The sequence below is a fragment of the Thermobia domestica genome, chromosome 10 (assembly GCF_964235325.1).
Source record: "Thermobia domestica chromosome 10, izTheDome1.hap1.1, whole genome shotgun sequence".
NCBI classification, from domain to species: domain Eukaryota; kingdom Metazoa; phylum Arthropoda; class Insecta; order Zygentoma; family Lepismatidae; genus Thermobia; species Thermobia domestica.
The window spans coordinates 268,846,768-268,862,766 of record NC_137463.1 but is presented as its reverse complement, the minus strand read 5'-3'; the positions used below and the strand labels follow the sequence as shown (position 1 = coordinate 268,862,766).

At 36.9% G+C, this 15,999-nt stretch overlaps 1 protein-coding gene across 1 annotated transcript in view; it reads right to left on the bottom strand.

The window, feature by feature from the left end:
• rod (kinetochore component rough deal) overlaps nt 1-15,999 on the bottom strand; it is a 224,765-nt gene that overhangs the window by 142,806 nt on the left and 65,960 nt on the right. The window contains exons 12-16 of the mRNA XM_081729572.1: nt 14,787-15,045; nt 12,156-12,299; nt 9,413-9,511; nt 3,173-3,379; nt 1,033-1,172 (exon numbers count right to left, since the gene is read on the bottom strand). Of these exons, the coding sequence (XP_081585698.1) occupies nt 1,033-1,172; nt 3,173-3,379; nt 9,413-9,511; nt 12,156-12,299; nt 14,787-15,045 (849 nt within the window). The remainder of the gene's footprint in view (nt 1-1,032; nt 1,173-3,172; nt 3,380-9,412; nt 9,512-12,155; nt 12,300-14,786; nt 15,046-15,999) is intronic.

The window sequence follows — 15,999 nt, the reverse complement described above, 5'->3', positions numbered from 1 at the left end:
CCAACAGTGAGAATTTCGCTAATATCGGGGGTCCCGCATCGGGGGGAAGGGTAGGGGGAAAATTTAATGTTTTTAGTTCCCCCTCGCCGTCAGCATTTGGGGGAGGAGAACTCTCCCTCCCCCCAAAAGAGCTACAAACATAAAAAGTGGTATCAATACAGATAAATGAACAACCTGACTAATGATACCCTGCGTATGGCCATTCTTACGCATGACAAATAACATTGTTGCCAACTTCGAGAAAATGTATTTTTTTATTCTTTTTTTTTTCCTTCGTTTTCTTTTACGGATTGGGCACGGGAGGCACAAAAGTTACCTCGCTGGAATGTGTGTCCCATAACGAGGCGTGGCTTATATCTCTGTGTCAATTAGGGGCGTCAGGGTAGACTGTACAAGGTGATTCTCTTAGGAAACACGTTCGGAATTTTTCCTAACTTGTTAGTATTGAACTTTTGGCCTTCACTTTTTTACATGATTGTACCCAATGTCTGTTGAGTACAAGCGAAAATATTTTTTCCTGCGTACGACAAGTAACAGTATTGCCAGCTTCTCACAAATTTCCAAAAAACAAAAAAAAAATCATTTTTTACCAAAAAAATATATCTTTTTCTACTGGTTTGGCAGGAACGCACAAAAGTTAGCTTGTTGGAATCTGTGTTCCATAACTTTTACAAGGAGATATACGTGGAGATTTTCATGTCCCTGTGAAAATTAGAAGGGGTAATAGGGCCGCCAACACGCAGTTTAGTTTACCCGTCTTACATACTTCCTTCTTGCCCGATCTTCGATAACATTACAAGGAACAAAATAAACTTAACATAAACTTGATATTTTGAAAGTTCATAAGTTGTTATGAGTTAAAATCACACAAAATACACGCTTTGGGAAAATACAGAAAAGTCTGTAATCGTTACATCACCTGCCTCTCGTAATGTATGAACTCTCCGTGATTTCAGAGAGTCATCACTTGCCTTCTGTTCTACTTATCCCGTTACACATCAAGTATTACAAATCTATTACAAGTAAACGTACCCTGTCTCAATCAAATGATGTACATAGAGAATATAGACTTCTGTCTGCTGGGAGCCGTCCTTCTCAATGGCCACCTGAAGAGCATCTTCCAACGCTTCTTCCTTTCCCTGGGAGAAGATGTAATTTACGAGCGACACAGACTGAAACAAACAAAGAAAAATTATTTAATACTAAAGTCAAATAAAAAGTAACAGATACATAAAAACGAAAAAGATTTTGCCATATAACCAGTGGTCGAAGTGAGACGGTATGCGGTGGTATGCCATACCACCTCTGGTTTTTCAGTGATGGAGGCATACCGCCTCTGGTTTTTCAGTAATCAAGACATACCGTCATTGGACAGTAGACGCTAAATATATTTAATAATTCCATATTTGTACACAGTAATTGACGAATAGCTTTCCACGTAAAAATATTTAATTTCTTATTTACAAATAATTTCTGTAACCAACACCGACATTTTTGTTATCTTTTCCTAACTCTTGTTTTTAAAATGAGGTCTTCAAAGTTCATCTAGTTTCTATTTTGATGTACCATATTCATTTTTTTCCCTCAGGTATGTGTCTTCTTGCCTTAATATATATAACTGTTGTGTTTTGAGCATGAGCGAATTTAGGGGTTTTCTGCTGTAGGGTCGGAACTTCTGAAGGGTTTGGAATGCCCCTCAGTCAAGTAGGGGGTCCGGGAGTTTTCCCGCAGGAAATTGTTAATATAAAAACTAGGTTTCTGAGTATTTTCGTGTATAATTCTCTATAATATAACATAAGGGGATATTTTTAATTTATTTTTTTTCCAGAAAGTTATTGGTGGTGAATCGAAGTCTCTCCATGTTCTCCCCCAGTAACTACAGAGAAGCTCTCCAATGCTTTTCAGTCATTATGTAAATAGAAATGCAGTCTTTTAGGCAACATACCCTCACTGTATTTCAACATTTTGATAGCCGGTATGTCAAATCAAAATCGTAATAAAACATACCGCATCTACTTTTTTTCCACTTCGAACACTGCATACAAACATTTGATTCTATTATATTCTCACACATAAAAACATTCTATTCTATGAAATCAGGCTATTTTTTTTATATAAAGTAAATAAATGTTACCTCTTCCTTACAACAATGAGATAGTGAGATATTTGTGAATACAAGGATTTCTAATTTAACACTTCTTAGATTCTGCCCACTTCAATCCCAGTTGTGCTTTCTTTCTGAAGATAACCTCAGTTGGCAAGCGTTCTGTTAAGGGAAAGGGATGTGTCTCGGAAGCAATATCGACGCACTATAACTGTTTGGCTATTGACTTCAACAAAACACTAGGAAATTAACTATCAGAATAACGGCTCAAAAGAACTTGAAACTATTTGGCTTCTGTATTACCAGAGAATTAGGTGAGTTGAGCAGAAAACGAAAGAGAGGGTATTAGAAATGGTGGGGGACAAAAGACTAGTTTTAGATAATATTAAGAAGAGAAACAGAAATACGCTGGGATATTGGCTAAGAAGGAACTGTATCATGAGGGACGTGCTAGACGGTATGGTGGCAGGAAAAAAAGGGAAAGAGCGAAAGAGACTATAATTAATGGACGATATCAAAACAGAGAAGTCGGACGTGACGACGAAGAGGTTAGCAGAAGACCGTGCATTACGAAAGCTTCTCAGTTGCAGCAAGTGAATTGCCAATACTGGCAAAATACCTATGATGATGGTGATATTAATAGCTAGAGCACCCGCGAAGTACTCTTATGTACACGTGATAGTTTAACATTCTAGGAAGGAAAAAAAGAGAGACCCTGACATGAACTTCTCTTGGACAAATTCAAAGCCATACCTAAGCCTTTACTGGTATGAGTATGCGTTTAATCAGAGTCCTTTTCTTACGAGAGGTTTCAACCATTGTGTCATTTAAATAGTCAACACTTAACACATTTAAATACCTCTTCCTGCTGGTCTAGTGACTAGCGCACGGTTGTGGGTTCGATTCAAGATAGAACAATCTTCAAATCTGAATGTATTACAGTGGTTCGGATTCCACTTAATCAAAAGCTTCATGTCCCTTATAGCATTCGTGCTGCACAGGGACGCTAGCTACACTTTGACAAGTTAACAAATTTAAGAAATCCCAAGTACAGATAATATCACTTACATCATATTTGAGATCCAAATGCTTTGTATAATGTTTTAAGCCATACTTCTTGAGAATGGACTTCACACTAACTAAATTCTCCTGCTCTTTTATGGCATTTGTGCTCGGATGATCCAGCTTCAGTCCCTCTTGTACCATCGCATTAATCGTCGAGCTCCACGGCACGGGAGCCATCTTCAGAGCAAACAGTAGGCACTCGATCCTCTCCTGCAATATTATACATATATATATATATATATATATATATATATACACATTTGTTAAAAGTAAGGAAAACAGAAGTATGTTAATAATAAGGGTAAGGAACTGGGAAACTGCAATACTAAATTAAAAAAAAAAAAAGGTTTGTTATAAAATCTTAAAAAAAAAGAACGTTGATTACACTACAGAGAATTCAAGAATTACTGAACACACTTTAAAAAAAAATCTTTTGTATATCTCCCTGCACGCTAATAGAAATTAAAGAAATGAAATTGTATACGAATACCCATTCACACTGGATCCTCTGAAATTTTCACCAAGTTAGAAGGTATAGCGCGTTTTAATTAGCAGTCCTAGGCAACATTTGCATGCTTTTCTTTTTATTTTATTTGGTCTAGGAATTAATTCGTGCGGTTGGTACGCACACATTGAAGCTGTAGTACAAACACAAAATACATAAATACCTTAAGAAAAATATTGTCCATCGCTAGCCACCACTTTCGCCCATCTGTCAGGCAATGTACGGATTCCGTGGCGAAAGAAGTCCTCATCCTTGGAAGCGATCCAGTCAGAGACCCATGTTTCGATATCTTCTGAAGAAGTAAACCGCTGTCCAATCAAATCGTTGTTCATGCAATCGAACAAGTAGTAGTCCGAAGGAGCAACGTCTGGTGAATACGGCGGGTGGGGTAAAACTTCCCATCCGACATTTTCTTAATAGGTTTTGATCGGTTTTGCGACATGTGGGCGAGCGTTATCATGTTGAACAATAAGTTTATCATGTCTGTTCTCCCATTCTGGTCGTGTTCTGGCCAGAGCTTGCTTCAAACGCATTAATTGTCGTCGATAACGTTCTCCATTCATAGTTTCACCCGGTTGCAGCAGCTCATAGTACACCACACCTTTCATATCCCACCATATGCACAGCATAACCTTTGCTCAGTGAATATCTCGTTTTGGTTGTGATGGACCTGGTTCACCTGGTTTCACCCAGGCCTTTTTTCGTTTAGGGTTCTCGTAATGGATCCACTTCTCATCACCCGTAATAATTCGATGCAGAAACCCCTTTCTGCTCTGTCGTTGAAGCAGCAATTCGCAAATGGTTTTTCGTCTTTCAACGTCTCTGTCTTTCAATTCATGTGGAACCCAATGTGACATCTTTTGAATCATTCCCATGGCTTTCAAGCGTTTGGAGACTGTTGTTTGATCAACGTCTAATGCTGCTGCAAGTTGTTCCTGCGTTTGACACGAATCCTGCTCGAGCAATGCTGTCAATTCTTCGTCTTGAAATTTTTTTGGTTGTCCAGCTCGCTCTTGGTCTGCCAAGCCGAAATCACCACTTCTAAACCGTGCAAACCACTTCTGACACGTTCGCTCAGCTAGAGCATGGTCACCATACACTTCCACCAAAATACGATGACTTTCAGTCGCACTTTTCTGCATGATAAAGTAATGCAGCAGGACACCCCGCAAAAACACTTTATCAGGCACAAATTGCGCCATGTTCACTTAACTACAAACTAGTGTTGTTGACGCTTTAATCCACTGCCCTATACTACGAACGATACGCGATGACAGGGGTTTGCAACACATGTGTGGATACACGGAACTGTGGGACGCTCCGTTCGTTGCGCCATCTCTTGTCCACCCGCACGAATTAATTCCTAGACCAAATATGTTTCCGTCTAGTCCTTACACCAACCAAAGGAGCCCAAGCTGCTTTGAAACGTCAGTGACAGATCTGGCAAATTTGAGTGATCAGTTCGTAACCTTTTATTTTCACTGTGAACAGACTTGAAATTAGTACCCAGTATGGATCATCTTTTAGTTTAGATCCTGCATGCTATATGAAACTATGACAAATGTTCATGATAATGATGAACTGATAGGACAAAAATAACAAACAAGGAGAAAATAACTTAAGAGAGTCCGTCTACTACAAAGCTGTATCACTTGGAATCTGTAACATTCTTTTTCGGGGGGGGGGGGAGGGGGGAAGTATTAATCGAATCAGCTGTTTGAGTTAGGTGGCAAAACCGTGTCACACCTTGATGCGACTGGTATAGTGGTATCATCTGGACGATGTTATGTATTACAATGTCACTCTGTCAGCACTATAATTAAAGAAATATAATAGAAAAATGAGCTACGTATCCGAATAACTGTCTGAAGTCTGTGTTAAAACTTCTGTTGTATGGTGATTTAAAAAAAAAAAAAAAAATGTTGGGTTGTATGTAATAGTGTGCGAATGTAGAATCATACTCTGAGAGTTTAGTTAATATTTTCGTATTATTTTTTAATTTTTGTAGTATTTTTTGTATTATTTTGCTTTACCGTATCACCACTTTAATCAAAAAAATAAGGTAGTGCAAATTTTCGAACTTATACTGAACAAGCCTTGTATAAAAGGAAATTCTAAGAACTGCTTTCTTATAAGCATATACATGTACACTCATGTCCAAAATTATTGTTGCATGTCTATAAATATGTTGTTGTAGGAATATAATTTGATAATGGATTCGTCCGGTATTTCTTACAATGTTAGTATGTGTATAATCGGCAAAGACATGCATGTGGAAAATTTCATGTCAAAAGAGCAGTAAATAAGAACAATAAAACGAAAATATAACTTTCTTGTCCATTTAGCAACATTTTGTTTTACTCATTCTAATTTCCTATTTATAATTCTTTTCCACAAATATACACTTCCCGATTATACATAGTAACAGTATTAAAAGTACCCTGCAAAATCATTATCAAATTATATTCTTACGAGAAGACAGTTATAGATATGCGACTATCATTTTCGACATGAGTGTACATTTACTTCTGTGTGTGTGAAGTGGTTAGGCGCAAACCGCCCAGAACTCCTTATACGGTGGGAAAAAAATCGCTCGGTGTGCATTCCACAGTAGGATCTCATCGTTAATTTTAACCATGATTTCAGTCCCGACGTTACGAGTAAAAATCGGCAATTTCCCTTTCAGGCTTATCCATGCAGAAGTTGGCCGAAGAGACAATTCATTCGGGCGTCTGGTCTCAAGGAGGCAGGTGTGTGCACATGAACCCTGCATAGATCCAAGCATTAGAGGAAGCTACGTGGATCCAGTGATAAATAATTTTTTACATTGTAACTGTTTAAATTATACGTTGGTTTGAACGAATAATTTGGTGCTGTTATTTGTTTCGTTTAATTTGAGAAGTGCGGAGAAGAACTGCTTGCCTGGACACCGTTGGAAGGATTAGCATCATTTTCGATTCTTGCTCTGCCGATATGGATTCATGAACCCTACCCATCCTATGCAATCATTTGCTGAGAACGGCAGTGGATTCTGTGGTTAACTTGAAAAAGGCTGCGCAGTAAGTTTTATGCAAAGTTTACAATACGCCACCAGACAAACGTGCACGTTAATTATCAATCCTCATGGTATGTGATCAATATTATTGTTTGTTCGTACTAGCATGTAAATTTTATTATTATTATTATTATTATTATTTTGCGTGTATAATATTCAATTGCCTATACAATTTTTTTTATCAATCATAGCATTAAAATTTCAATACGTAACATTGTGTTAATTTTATTGAACATTCATTTTGCATTAACCGACGGTGCTTATATCAAAACCCACTTTTGCCAGCTGCAGGTGGAAGACAGATATAAGTCCGGTGTGAGCAAGTTCGTTGTGACGAGCTGGGGAAAGAGAGGAACCGAGAGAGAGAAAGAGACAAGCAGTGAGGAAATCAAAATAAGGCAAAAAAATTACTGTATCAAGTAATAATTAGATTATTTACGTTAATAAAATGAACTCCAACCATTCTCACAACCGTTTGACAGTGGCATACTTCCACTAAACAAATCGGGAAATCAATTTGCATTTGGGTACTAATACCCATAATTCTTTTAGCTCTTTAGGCATTTGTAAATCTACTTGGAATAATATATTTCAAAATTACAAGAAACTGATAGATTTAGCACAGACTAGATATAATTGGACATTTCGGGAACCAACTAGAAAGTTCTAGATATTTAAGCTTCATATATATAAAGTATTTTGGCTATTATTTGTATTCATACAGTCTTGTTGAATATTTGCATTAATAAAATGTACATGTTTTTCCAAATATCTTTATCCTTCCACATATGCCAGTAATTTCCTTCAGCCAAGTGACATTTTGTGTAAATGCTTTAACCGAAATCTTACAGCACTGTTACCGTGGGTATGCTTGTCTAGTAAGAGCATGCATGTTACAGAACAAACCTGTGTACAAGATTTAGCATAATAAATGATGGAATTGTAAAGTGAATGGTTACGGGGATACTTCTGAGAAAAGCCATATAAAAGTATCGGGTCACTGACAAAATTATCCTCATAACACGATCTGAAATCAAACTAATGGCCTTAAACTTTACGCATTACACATCTTCAAAGATACGTTTATCAAAATTAAGGAAAACAACTAAGGCATGTCTAATATTCTCAAGATTTTTTTCACATTGGAGGTTTTACATTACTATTAAATTATATCAAATATTAAGTTTTCTAAATTGCTCCAGTAAAAACTTGATGAATCACTTACATCATGATTTCAGTTATTATACTTAACTTCATATTTTAGAAATGTAAGCCAAAAGAATTTCCTCCAACACCCAACTTCTACAAACTGTAGTAAATTTCTAAGTGCATATGTACTACTCGGTCAAGAATTGAACCTGTTCTCAGATTTATTGTCCTGTGTTAACACTTTGAGTGCTAATTCCGTATTTTTACGCAGTAGATGATCTTTTGTAGACCGTGGATTCCGTATTTATACGTGATGTGATTGAAAATGTATTTCAATGGTTTTGCTCCTTTATTATACGGAGTTAGCAGTTTTGAAATATCCCTTTGACTTCGTAGTTCGGAATTTCGTCAATAGATGACGTGAAGATCCTAATTAATACCTTGTTACCACCAGGGCTCAAAAAGCATGTGCTTATTGTTTGACCGTCAAAATGGCGAGAAAGAGCCTGTCGGACAATGCAATGCGCTTGAGTTTAGAAGCGAAATTGAAAGACAGTGATGGTGATTTGTTTGAAGGAGAGTTATTGGACAATTATGAGAATGAGTCAGACTATGTAGCAGCAAATAGATACATCAGGTAAGTAACCTTGAGATAACAATTCTCGTATTCGCATTCATTTTCCTTGCACTACATGTAAATGCTATTTGTGATTCTGATTTGTAATGGTTTTGTAGTTGGAATACACAATAAAGGATAAATGCGTAATAAAGAATAAATGCTTACAATAAATGCGTAACAATAAAGAGGAGGCTCTAAACTTTCAAACGGTGCAGGTTGTATTATTTTAGCTTTTCTAGATTTTGAGATATGACTTTTTAAAAGATTGCAAGCAAGTCCAGCATTCTTGGGAAAGCCCGCACTTCAGAGTCCAGCATTCAAAGTGTTAAGCAGCATGTTACCTACTACTTCTTTAAAATCAGCACTTACGAATTCCATCTTTGAATAGATACTACTTTTATTGTTTTATGGGGTACTAAATGGTGGAACGTATGCACTGTTAGGAGTTTTAAAGATGGAATTGATGTAGTTAAATATTATACATAAGTAACCATGCTGCTAGTAGTTAAATACTAAGTTAAGATATTGTATAACGTATGAAATAAATAAATAAAAAAAAAAAAAGAATTTTAGGAATGATCAAAAAAATGCATCAAAAGATTGCGATCTTGGCCAAAAATTAGTTTTTGGATCAGGGGACACAAAATTTTTGAACGGCTCCTAAATAGAGTTTTCGTATTTTCTGGGGAATACGTACATCATACTGACTTAAGTGATAGTTTGGGTTTGGCTACACTATATGCACACTATATGTAGGCCATGCAGATATAAGGCCTACAAGAAAAATTTTGATTCAATGAAATATAATGAATCTTTTGATAAAATAAAACAATCAGTTGGTAAGTAGTCGTATTTTGAACTGCAGATCTTAGCAGAATTAATGAAAGCAGAAGACCGTAACGCAATTCCATTTACCTGAATATCCTTAATGTAAGGCATTAGAACTGCTACTCGTTTCTCCCAAGGAGCTTCTTCCCAGTCCCACCAACCAATTGGGCAACGCTTAATTATTTCCTGGAATCAAATCATCAATACATAATTTAGATAAAACAACCGAAAATTCAAATACATGAAAACTGTTTTTCAGGCAGTTGTTCTTAAAATCAAGTTACCGTTCTTGTGTAACTGAACTTAGTGATATGAAAAACAAGAATACAGAAATTACTTAAAGTACTCCACCATATGATGAGCTTGTAAATTATTCATTGCAGCTTTGGAAAATTCAAGATAGCTAATAAACCTCAACTGACCAATGCAGTATATATAATCTTAAAATCTATATACTGTATACTGCTTTGGTCAGTGAAGTTTTATTAGCTATATGATGAGCTTCTCACACTGTCGTTTGCAAAATTCATGTTTATAATTTAGATGAAATACTATCGACGGTTACTGATGCATGTGTTCGTTACTCGACAGACTCCAATGCCTTATCTACAGTACAAATATAACCGTCACCAGGTTATAAAAGTATTTTTTGTGGACTCTGTATATTTCGTAAAGACAGTAATTATTTTACGATTTATACTTTATTCTGCGACGCAAATAAGTTCTTTCTTCGGTGGGAATTGCTTTTTCCCACGTAATTGAACAAAGAAGTCTTTCATCGTTTTTTTCATATATATATCTAAAACGTTACTTTGTGGTGAGAACATTTTAGTGAGCGACGAAGCTTCTCAGTGTTTCTCCCTGACTTAATATGTAAAGAACATGTTCTGCGGTTATTTGGAACTGAATTAAGGGTATTCTCCAATCATTTATGGAAATACTAGCTGACCAGATGTTCGAATGTCAGAACAACGCCAGCTACATCGCTTTACCAGTTTGTTATCTAAACGTTCCCAGGCCCAAGTTATCGCAATGTCTCGTGCATCGTGGCCAGTAGACTAAAATTAAAGTCAATTCTTTTTTTATATTCTGTTTACATGTACATACAGGTGATTTAACCTGAGTGCTTTTGAGAATGAACTGCCAACATTGATTAATGAACCAATGCAGTTCGTATCTCGAACCTTTTGGTTTGGAGAGTGTTACTCCACGTTTCGAGTAGCAACCACGCACGCTGCATCCGGCAGCAAGTATAATGTTGTGCTAAGGGGTATACGTTATTAGCCAGTCAACAGCTTAGTTATGGCTAGTCCCAATCAGTGAAATCCCAGGTTCTCATACCTTGTGTGTAAAAGTTATAAACGCGCCCTCCAACATTTTGGTGATCGTCTATCTATTTTTCCTGAGGATTAACGTCGACATCTGAGGATTGTTTGGAGCGGCCACTATATTACTTCGTGGGATTATCCCGGCGACATTTCCCCAGTGCTAATCCTCCAAGTGCATTAATGGTGTGTGAGAAAAGTATATCTAGTGGAATCATAACCATAATCTTTTCAACCAATATATAAGAGTGATAAAGGGCTATAGTGTAGTGAAAAAACAAAGTGTTTCTATATTATTTTTATAGAAACAAGTATATTATTTTTTTCTTAAACTATAAGTAATTTCAAGTTTTCGTTTTTGAACACTTTTATTGTGATTCAAAATCACAAACAGGGCTTTATCAATTATTTTCTTATCTTCTCTTTTTTGCTTTATGTACGAGGGTAAGTCAACTGAAAACCATAAAAGTAGAAATAAAAATCCGCATATGGCGCCAGTGAGCTGTAAGTTGGCATGCCTGTTTACGATAGTATGCTGGATGTCTCCTAGGTGGCAGCAGCCGGCAGATGCACAAACACCGGCGCAACAACAGTTCCAAAATGGCAGCCCCACTAGCCACATGCACCAGCGAGTAGCAGCGTTCTGTGATTCGGTTTTTGCGAAGTGAAGGTGTGAAACCGATTGACATTTTTAGGCGAATGAAGGTTCCGTATGGAGATGCAGTTTCATAAGGTGTCTGCAAGATGGGTGCCCCGACAAATGTCGCCTGAACTGAAACAGCGACGTGTTGATGCGTGCGAAGACCTTTTGTGGCGTGCTGAACGTGACGGTAATGCCTTCCTGTCACGAATCGTCACTGGTGACGAAACATGGGTACATTACCATCAGCCTGAAACAAAGCGAGCGAGCAAGGAGTGGCGACAGGAAGTTCCACTCCGATGAAGAGGTACACAACGCGGTGCACGAGTGGTTGCGCCGTCGCCCAAAAGACTTTTTTTCTGCAGGTATTCAGGCTCTTCCGAAGCGCTGGCGGACTTGCATTGAACGAGGAGGGGACTATGTTGAAAAGTGATTTACTTCTGTACCCTGTGTGACCAATAAATAATATTTAAAAAAATAATTATGGTTTTCATTTGACTCCCCCTCGTATATAATCAAGCTTTTGGACCACTCGCTTGCGGTTCCTTTAATTTCGGAGGAAAGTAAAAAATAAAATTCGGAGAAGTCCGAAAGCGTGACAAATTGCATTTCCACAAATAAGAATTTCAAGTTAAAGAGAAGACGACTTGCCAAATAAACTACTAGTATGTCTGTTACTCTTATATTTTGACTGTGAAGTTATTTCAGCGCCCGCCTTCATAATAAAATTGGTGAACCTCTTTGTTTGGTCCAAATAGTCTAAAAATACACTATGAAAGTCGAGCACAGAAACCGCATAAATAATAAACATTAGTAAAGAAACCATTAATGTTGTTATGCTATCAATGTAAGTAAATAGCTGTACCTCTATGTAAGTAATGATCACAGTATCAGGATCCAATTCATGTCGAATCATGTACTTCTGCAAGAATTGTTTCATTAATAAATCAATTTCAGATGGAAATATAACGCGGTGCAGCAAGGCAACAACAACTTCTCTTTTGTCTTCCTGCGAAAGAAAAGTAACAACGTAAGAGTCAAATAAAGGGTCGAGTTGAAAGAAGACGACAGTCACTCGAAGACTCGCTGTAGAAAACAAGTAAGTGCCAGAAACACAAGTTACTGTAACAGTAGAGACAAAAGATAGTAAATTGTGCTCAAGCGTCACAAACTAGAAAATACTATTGCTTAGAAGTACAACCTAGCATATAACGAAGTATGAAAATCTAACTAAAGCATAAACGTATTAAAAAAATAAAATAAATGAAACAATTGCAAGGTGGCACTTAATTGTTTTCTACAGCGATATTCAATTGTCTACGTAATTCAGAACTTATCACGATGAAAATAACTATGGTTATAACAATTACAAGATTCACAGCAATAATGACTTGAGACCAATTTTCGCATTTTGATGCAGCAAAAAAAATGAAATCTTTAAGTTTTACGTCCCACGGTTATGCCGGTTAGGCTAAAGGAGACGGTGATAATGAGAGATGAGTGAAATGGTGGAATGAAGAAAGTGGGAGGAAACGGGAGAACCCCGAGAAAACCCACGAGCACGGTGTTTGTCCACCTTGATGTAGCAAATGAACAATATACATCCAAGTACATAATTTTTAGTTGCCAGTTTCATTACACAGAACAAATACACTAATAACCGTGAAAATCAATAGAGGAAAGATGATATCAGGCGTTTATTTGAAATTGCTCTGCTCTTGTAAAAGGTGAAAAATATAACTTGATCACTGAATTACAAACTCAAATGGAATGTCCTGGTTAGCTATAGGTAGATCTTTCACCGATCAGGTTTTAAATATTCACAGCTAGTTTGCGGCTTTTCAAACGGCCATTCTTCTTAATTTGCCAGCAAATTTACCTTCTCTTGAAACACAAGAAAGGAGGTACAAGGTATTACTCAACAAGACTTAACCCTAGTGTAACTGTATAGAACGATTATGGCACGTACCAGAGTAGCTGCAATGATACAACTCCTCAATATGAGACATCAATTTCTCTTCGCATCTCTTGTTTTCCACAAACAGAGAGTACTCTCCTATAACTTATACTTTCCGTTTTCCCATAACAGAAACCAACCTTTTTTTCTTTTCTTTTGTTTCTTGTACATTTAATCAACTAGCTGTTCCTTTAGTATGCATACCTACTATTTTCATTTTCATATGCTTACGCTGGGATTCTTTTGTTATAACTGCTATATATAAAAACTAACCTTCGGCTAGATGGGATTAAGATGGCCATTTAGCCCGTCACGTTTGAGGGATAAAGTCCCTCGGCAATCACACTATCGGGGAAAGAGAATGAAGGAATTGCCCTGGGACCTATAAATTGGGTACCACCCCAGCATTTGCCTGGTGTGAACAAGGAAAACCTCTTTCAAGGTGGCTAGCGTGAAAAAGCGTTTTACACTTTTTCGACCGAGTGTCGGGTAGCTGGGGGCTTCGCTCCCAGACCCCCGCGTTTGCTCGGCCTACGGCCTCGTACATCACACAATTCTACGAAATTTCAAATTTCTTTTCCAATTTTAACTATCTAAAAGATAAGATTTTGTATCCATTTAAATAACACGGCAGTTTCTTCATTCCCCCTTTAGACCCCCTTAAAAAGTAAAAATATTCAGTTTTGGCAATTTTCCTGTGAGTTAGTCCTGGAAGGCTAAAATCATGCCAAATTTCGTCATCCTAATTCTGCCGGAAGTGTCTAAACATTTTGGGGTGTACAAGATGTCCCATATAAATAACATCGGAAAATTTTTTCAGTTATCCATAAAACCACTCTATAGTTGGATTTTTTTGTTTTTGATGATTTACTTAGGTAACGCTCAGGAAAACGTACAAGCATACCAAATTTTAAGTGTTTATTCCAAGTACCTAAAATGTGAGATTATTGATACAAAAAAAGGTCCATTTAAATAACCTGGGGGAATTTCTTCATGCCCCCTTTAGACCCCTAAAATTAAAAATATTTACTTTTGGTAATTTTCCTGTAGGTTAGTCCCAAAAAGCTACAATCAGGTTAAGTTTAATCATTGTAACCCTACAGAAAGTGGCCAATCATTTTGGGGGTGTAAAAAGTCCCATATAAATAACATGAGAAATATTTTTCAGTTCCGCATAAATCCACTCTAAAGTTAGAAATTTTTACTTTTGGTGATTTACTTAGTTAACGCTAATGAAAACGCAAGAGCATACCGAAGTTTTTATTCCAATTCCAAGTACCTAAGACATGAGATTATAGGTCCAAAAAAAGATCAATTTAAATAACATGGGAAATATTTTCATCCCCCCTTTAGACCCCTTAAAAATTAAAAATATTCACTTTTGGTAATTTTGCTGTAGGATAGTCCCAAAAACTACAATTATGTCAAATTTCAACTTTCCACGTCAACCGCAAGTACCCGCTTATTTTATGTCACTTCATGTAGTTTTATATACTGTATAGTTAGAATACCCATGGAAATTAAAGTTAACATTCTCACCTGAATATAATCAGAAAACGGAATTTTAATTTTGAATTCTTTTTTCAGTTGACAAAGTTCCTTTAATGCAACTATCATATTAGATAACAAACACATAGGAGAATGCTTCTTTACATATTGTTGATAGAGAGAAAACGCTTTCACACATCCTGTCGTGGTTTCCATTATTTTAGAATTCCAATTCATCATTTCCGATGCTGCCTCCACAAAATGTAATCCTACTTCAGGCCAATTCTCTTTCTCAGAGGTTTCCAACGACCTATAAAAACACAACTATTTTATTCATCATAATTCTCATTAATAATAATAATATAAAATAGTAATATTTATTATTTTATTTTTACCTCTTGTGTCTTTATTAACTCACCCTGTCACGTAAGTTCTATCTACAAAATATGATCAAAAAAGACGGTGAATAATTTTATTAGAAACAAAGTGATAAGCTTGCATGGAATTTTATTTAATCTCCTTCAAAGTACTGTCCTTGGCTGGCAATGCACTCATCCCAACGTTGAATACATGACTGGAAGCATTTCTGGAAGGTTTTTTGGCAGAGCGTTTAGCTATTCTGTTGTTGCTCTCTCAATGTGACGAATGGTGTCGAAATGTTATCCTTTAAGCACGGTTTTAATTTTTGGGAAGAGTCAGAAGTCGCATGGTACTATATCTGGAGAACACAGCGAATGTGAACAAACAGGAATGTTTTTTCGGCCAAAAACTCGCGGATCAAAAGCGAGGTGTGGCACGGCGCGTTTTCGTAGTGAAGAAGGAAGCCATTTGCCCATTTAATCGACTTTTAAAATGCTTTTCACAGATCCATTACGAGATGTTAAGTTGTTCGGAAAGCTTTCGAATAGTCATTCGCTTGTTTGAACAAATCATTTGTGTCACTTTTTGTACGTATTCATCAGTTTCTGACGTCGAAGGACGTCTCGATCAACCGACTCCTTGCCGCTTTTGAATCGCTCATACCACTTGTAAACACTCTTCAATGCCACCGTTTCATCGCCATACACTGTTTTAGACATTTCGTGAACTTTTTTGGCACTTTTTTTTTCCAGCTTAGAACAAAACTTACTGTTGGCGTGTGACAGACATTTTAATAATCCTCACTCTTCTGCCTCTGGAAGCCAACTAACATGTCACAAATCTTTCAAACTCGACACTGACTCTGCCAAAGGTTTAGGCTACCGGACTTACTAGTTGAAATGGA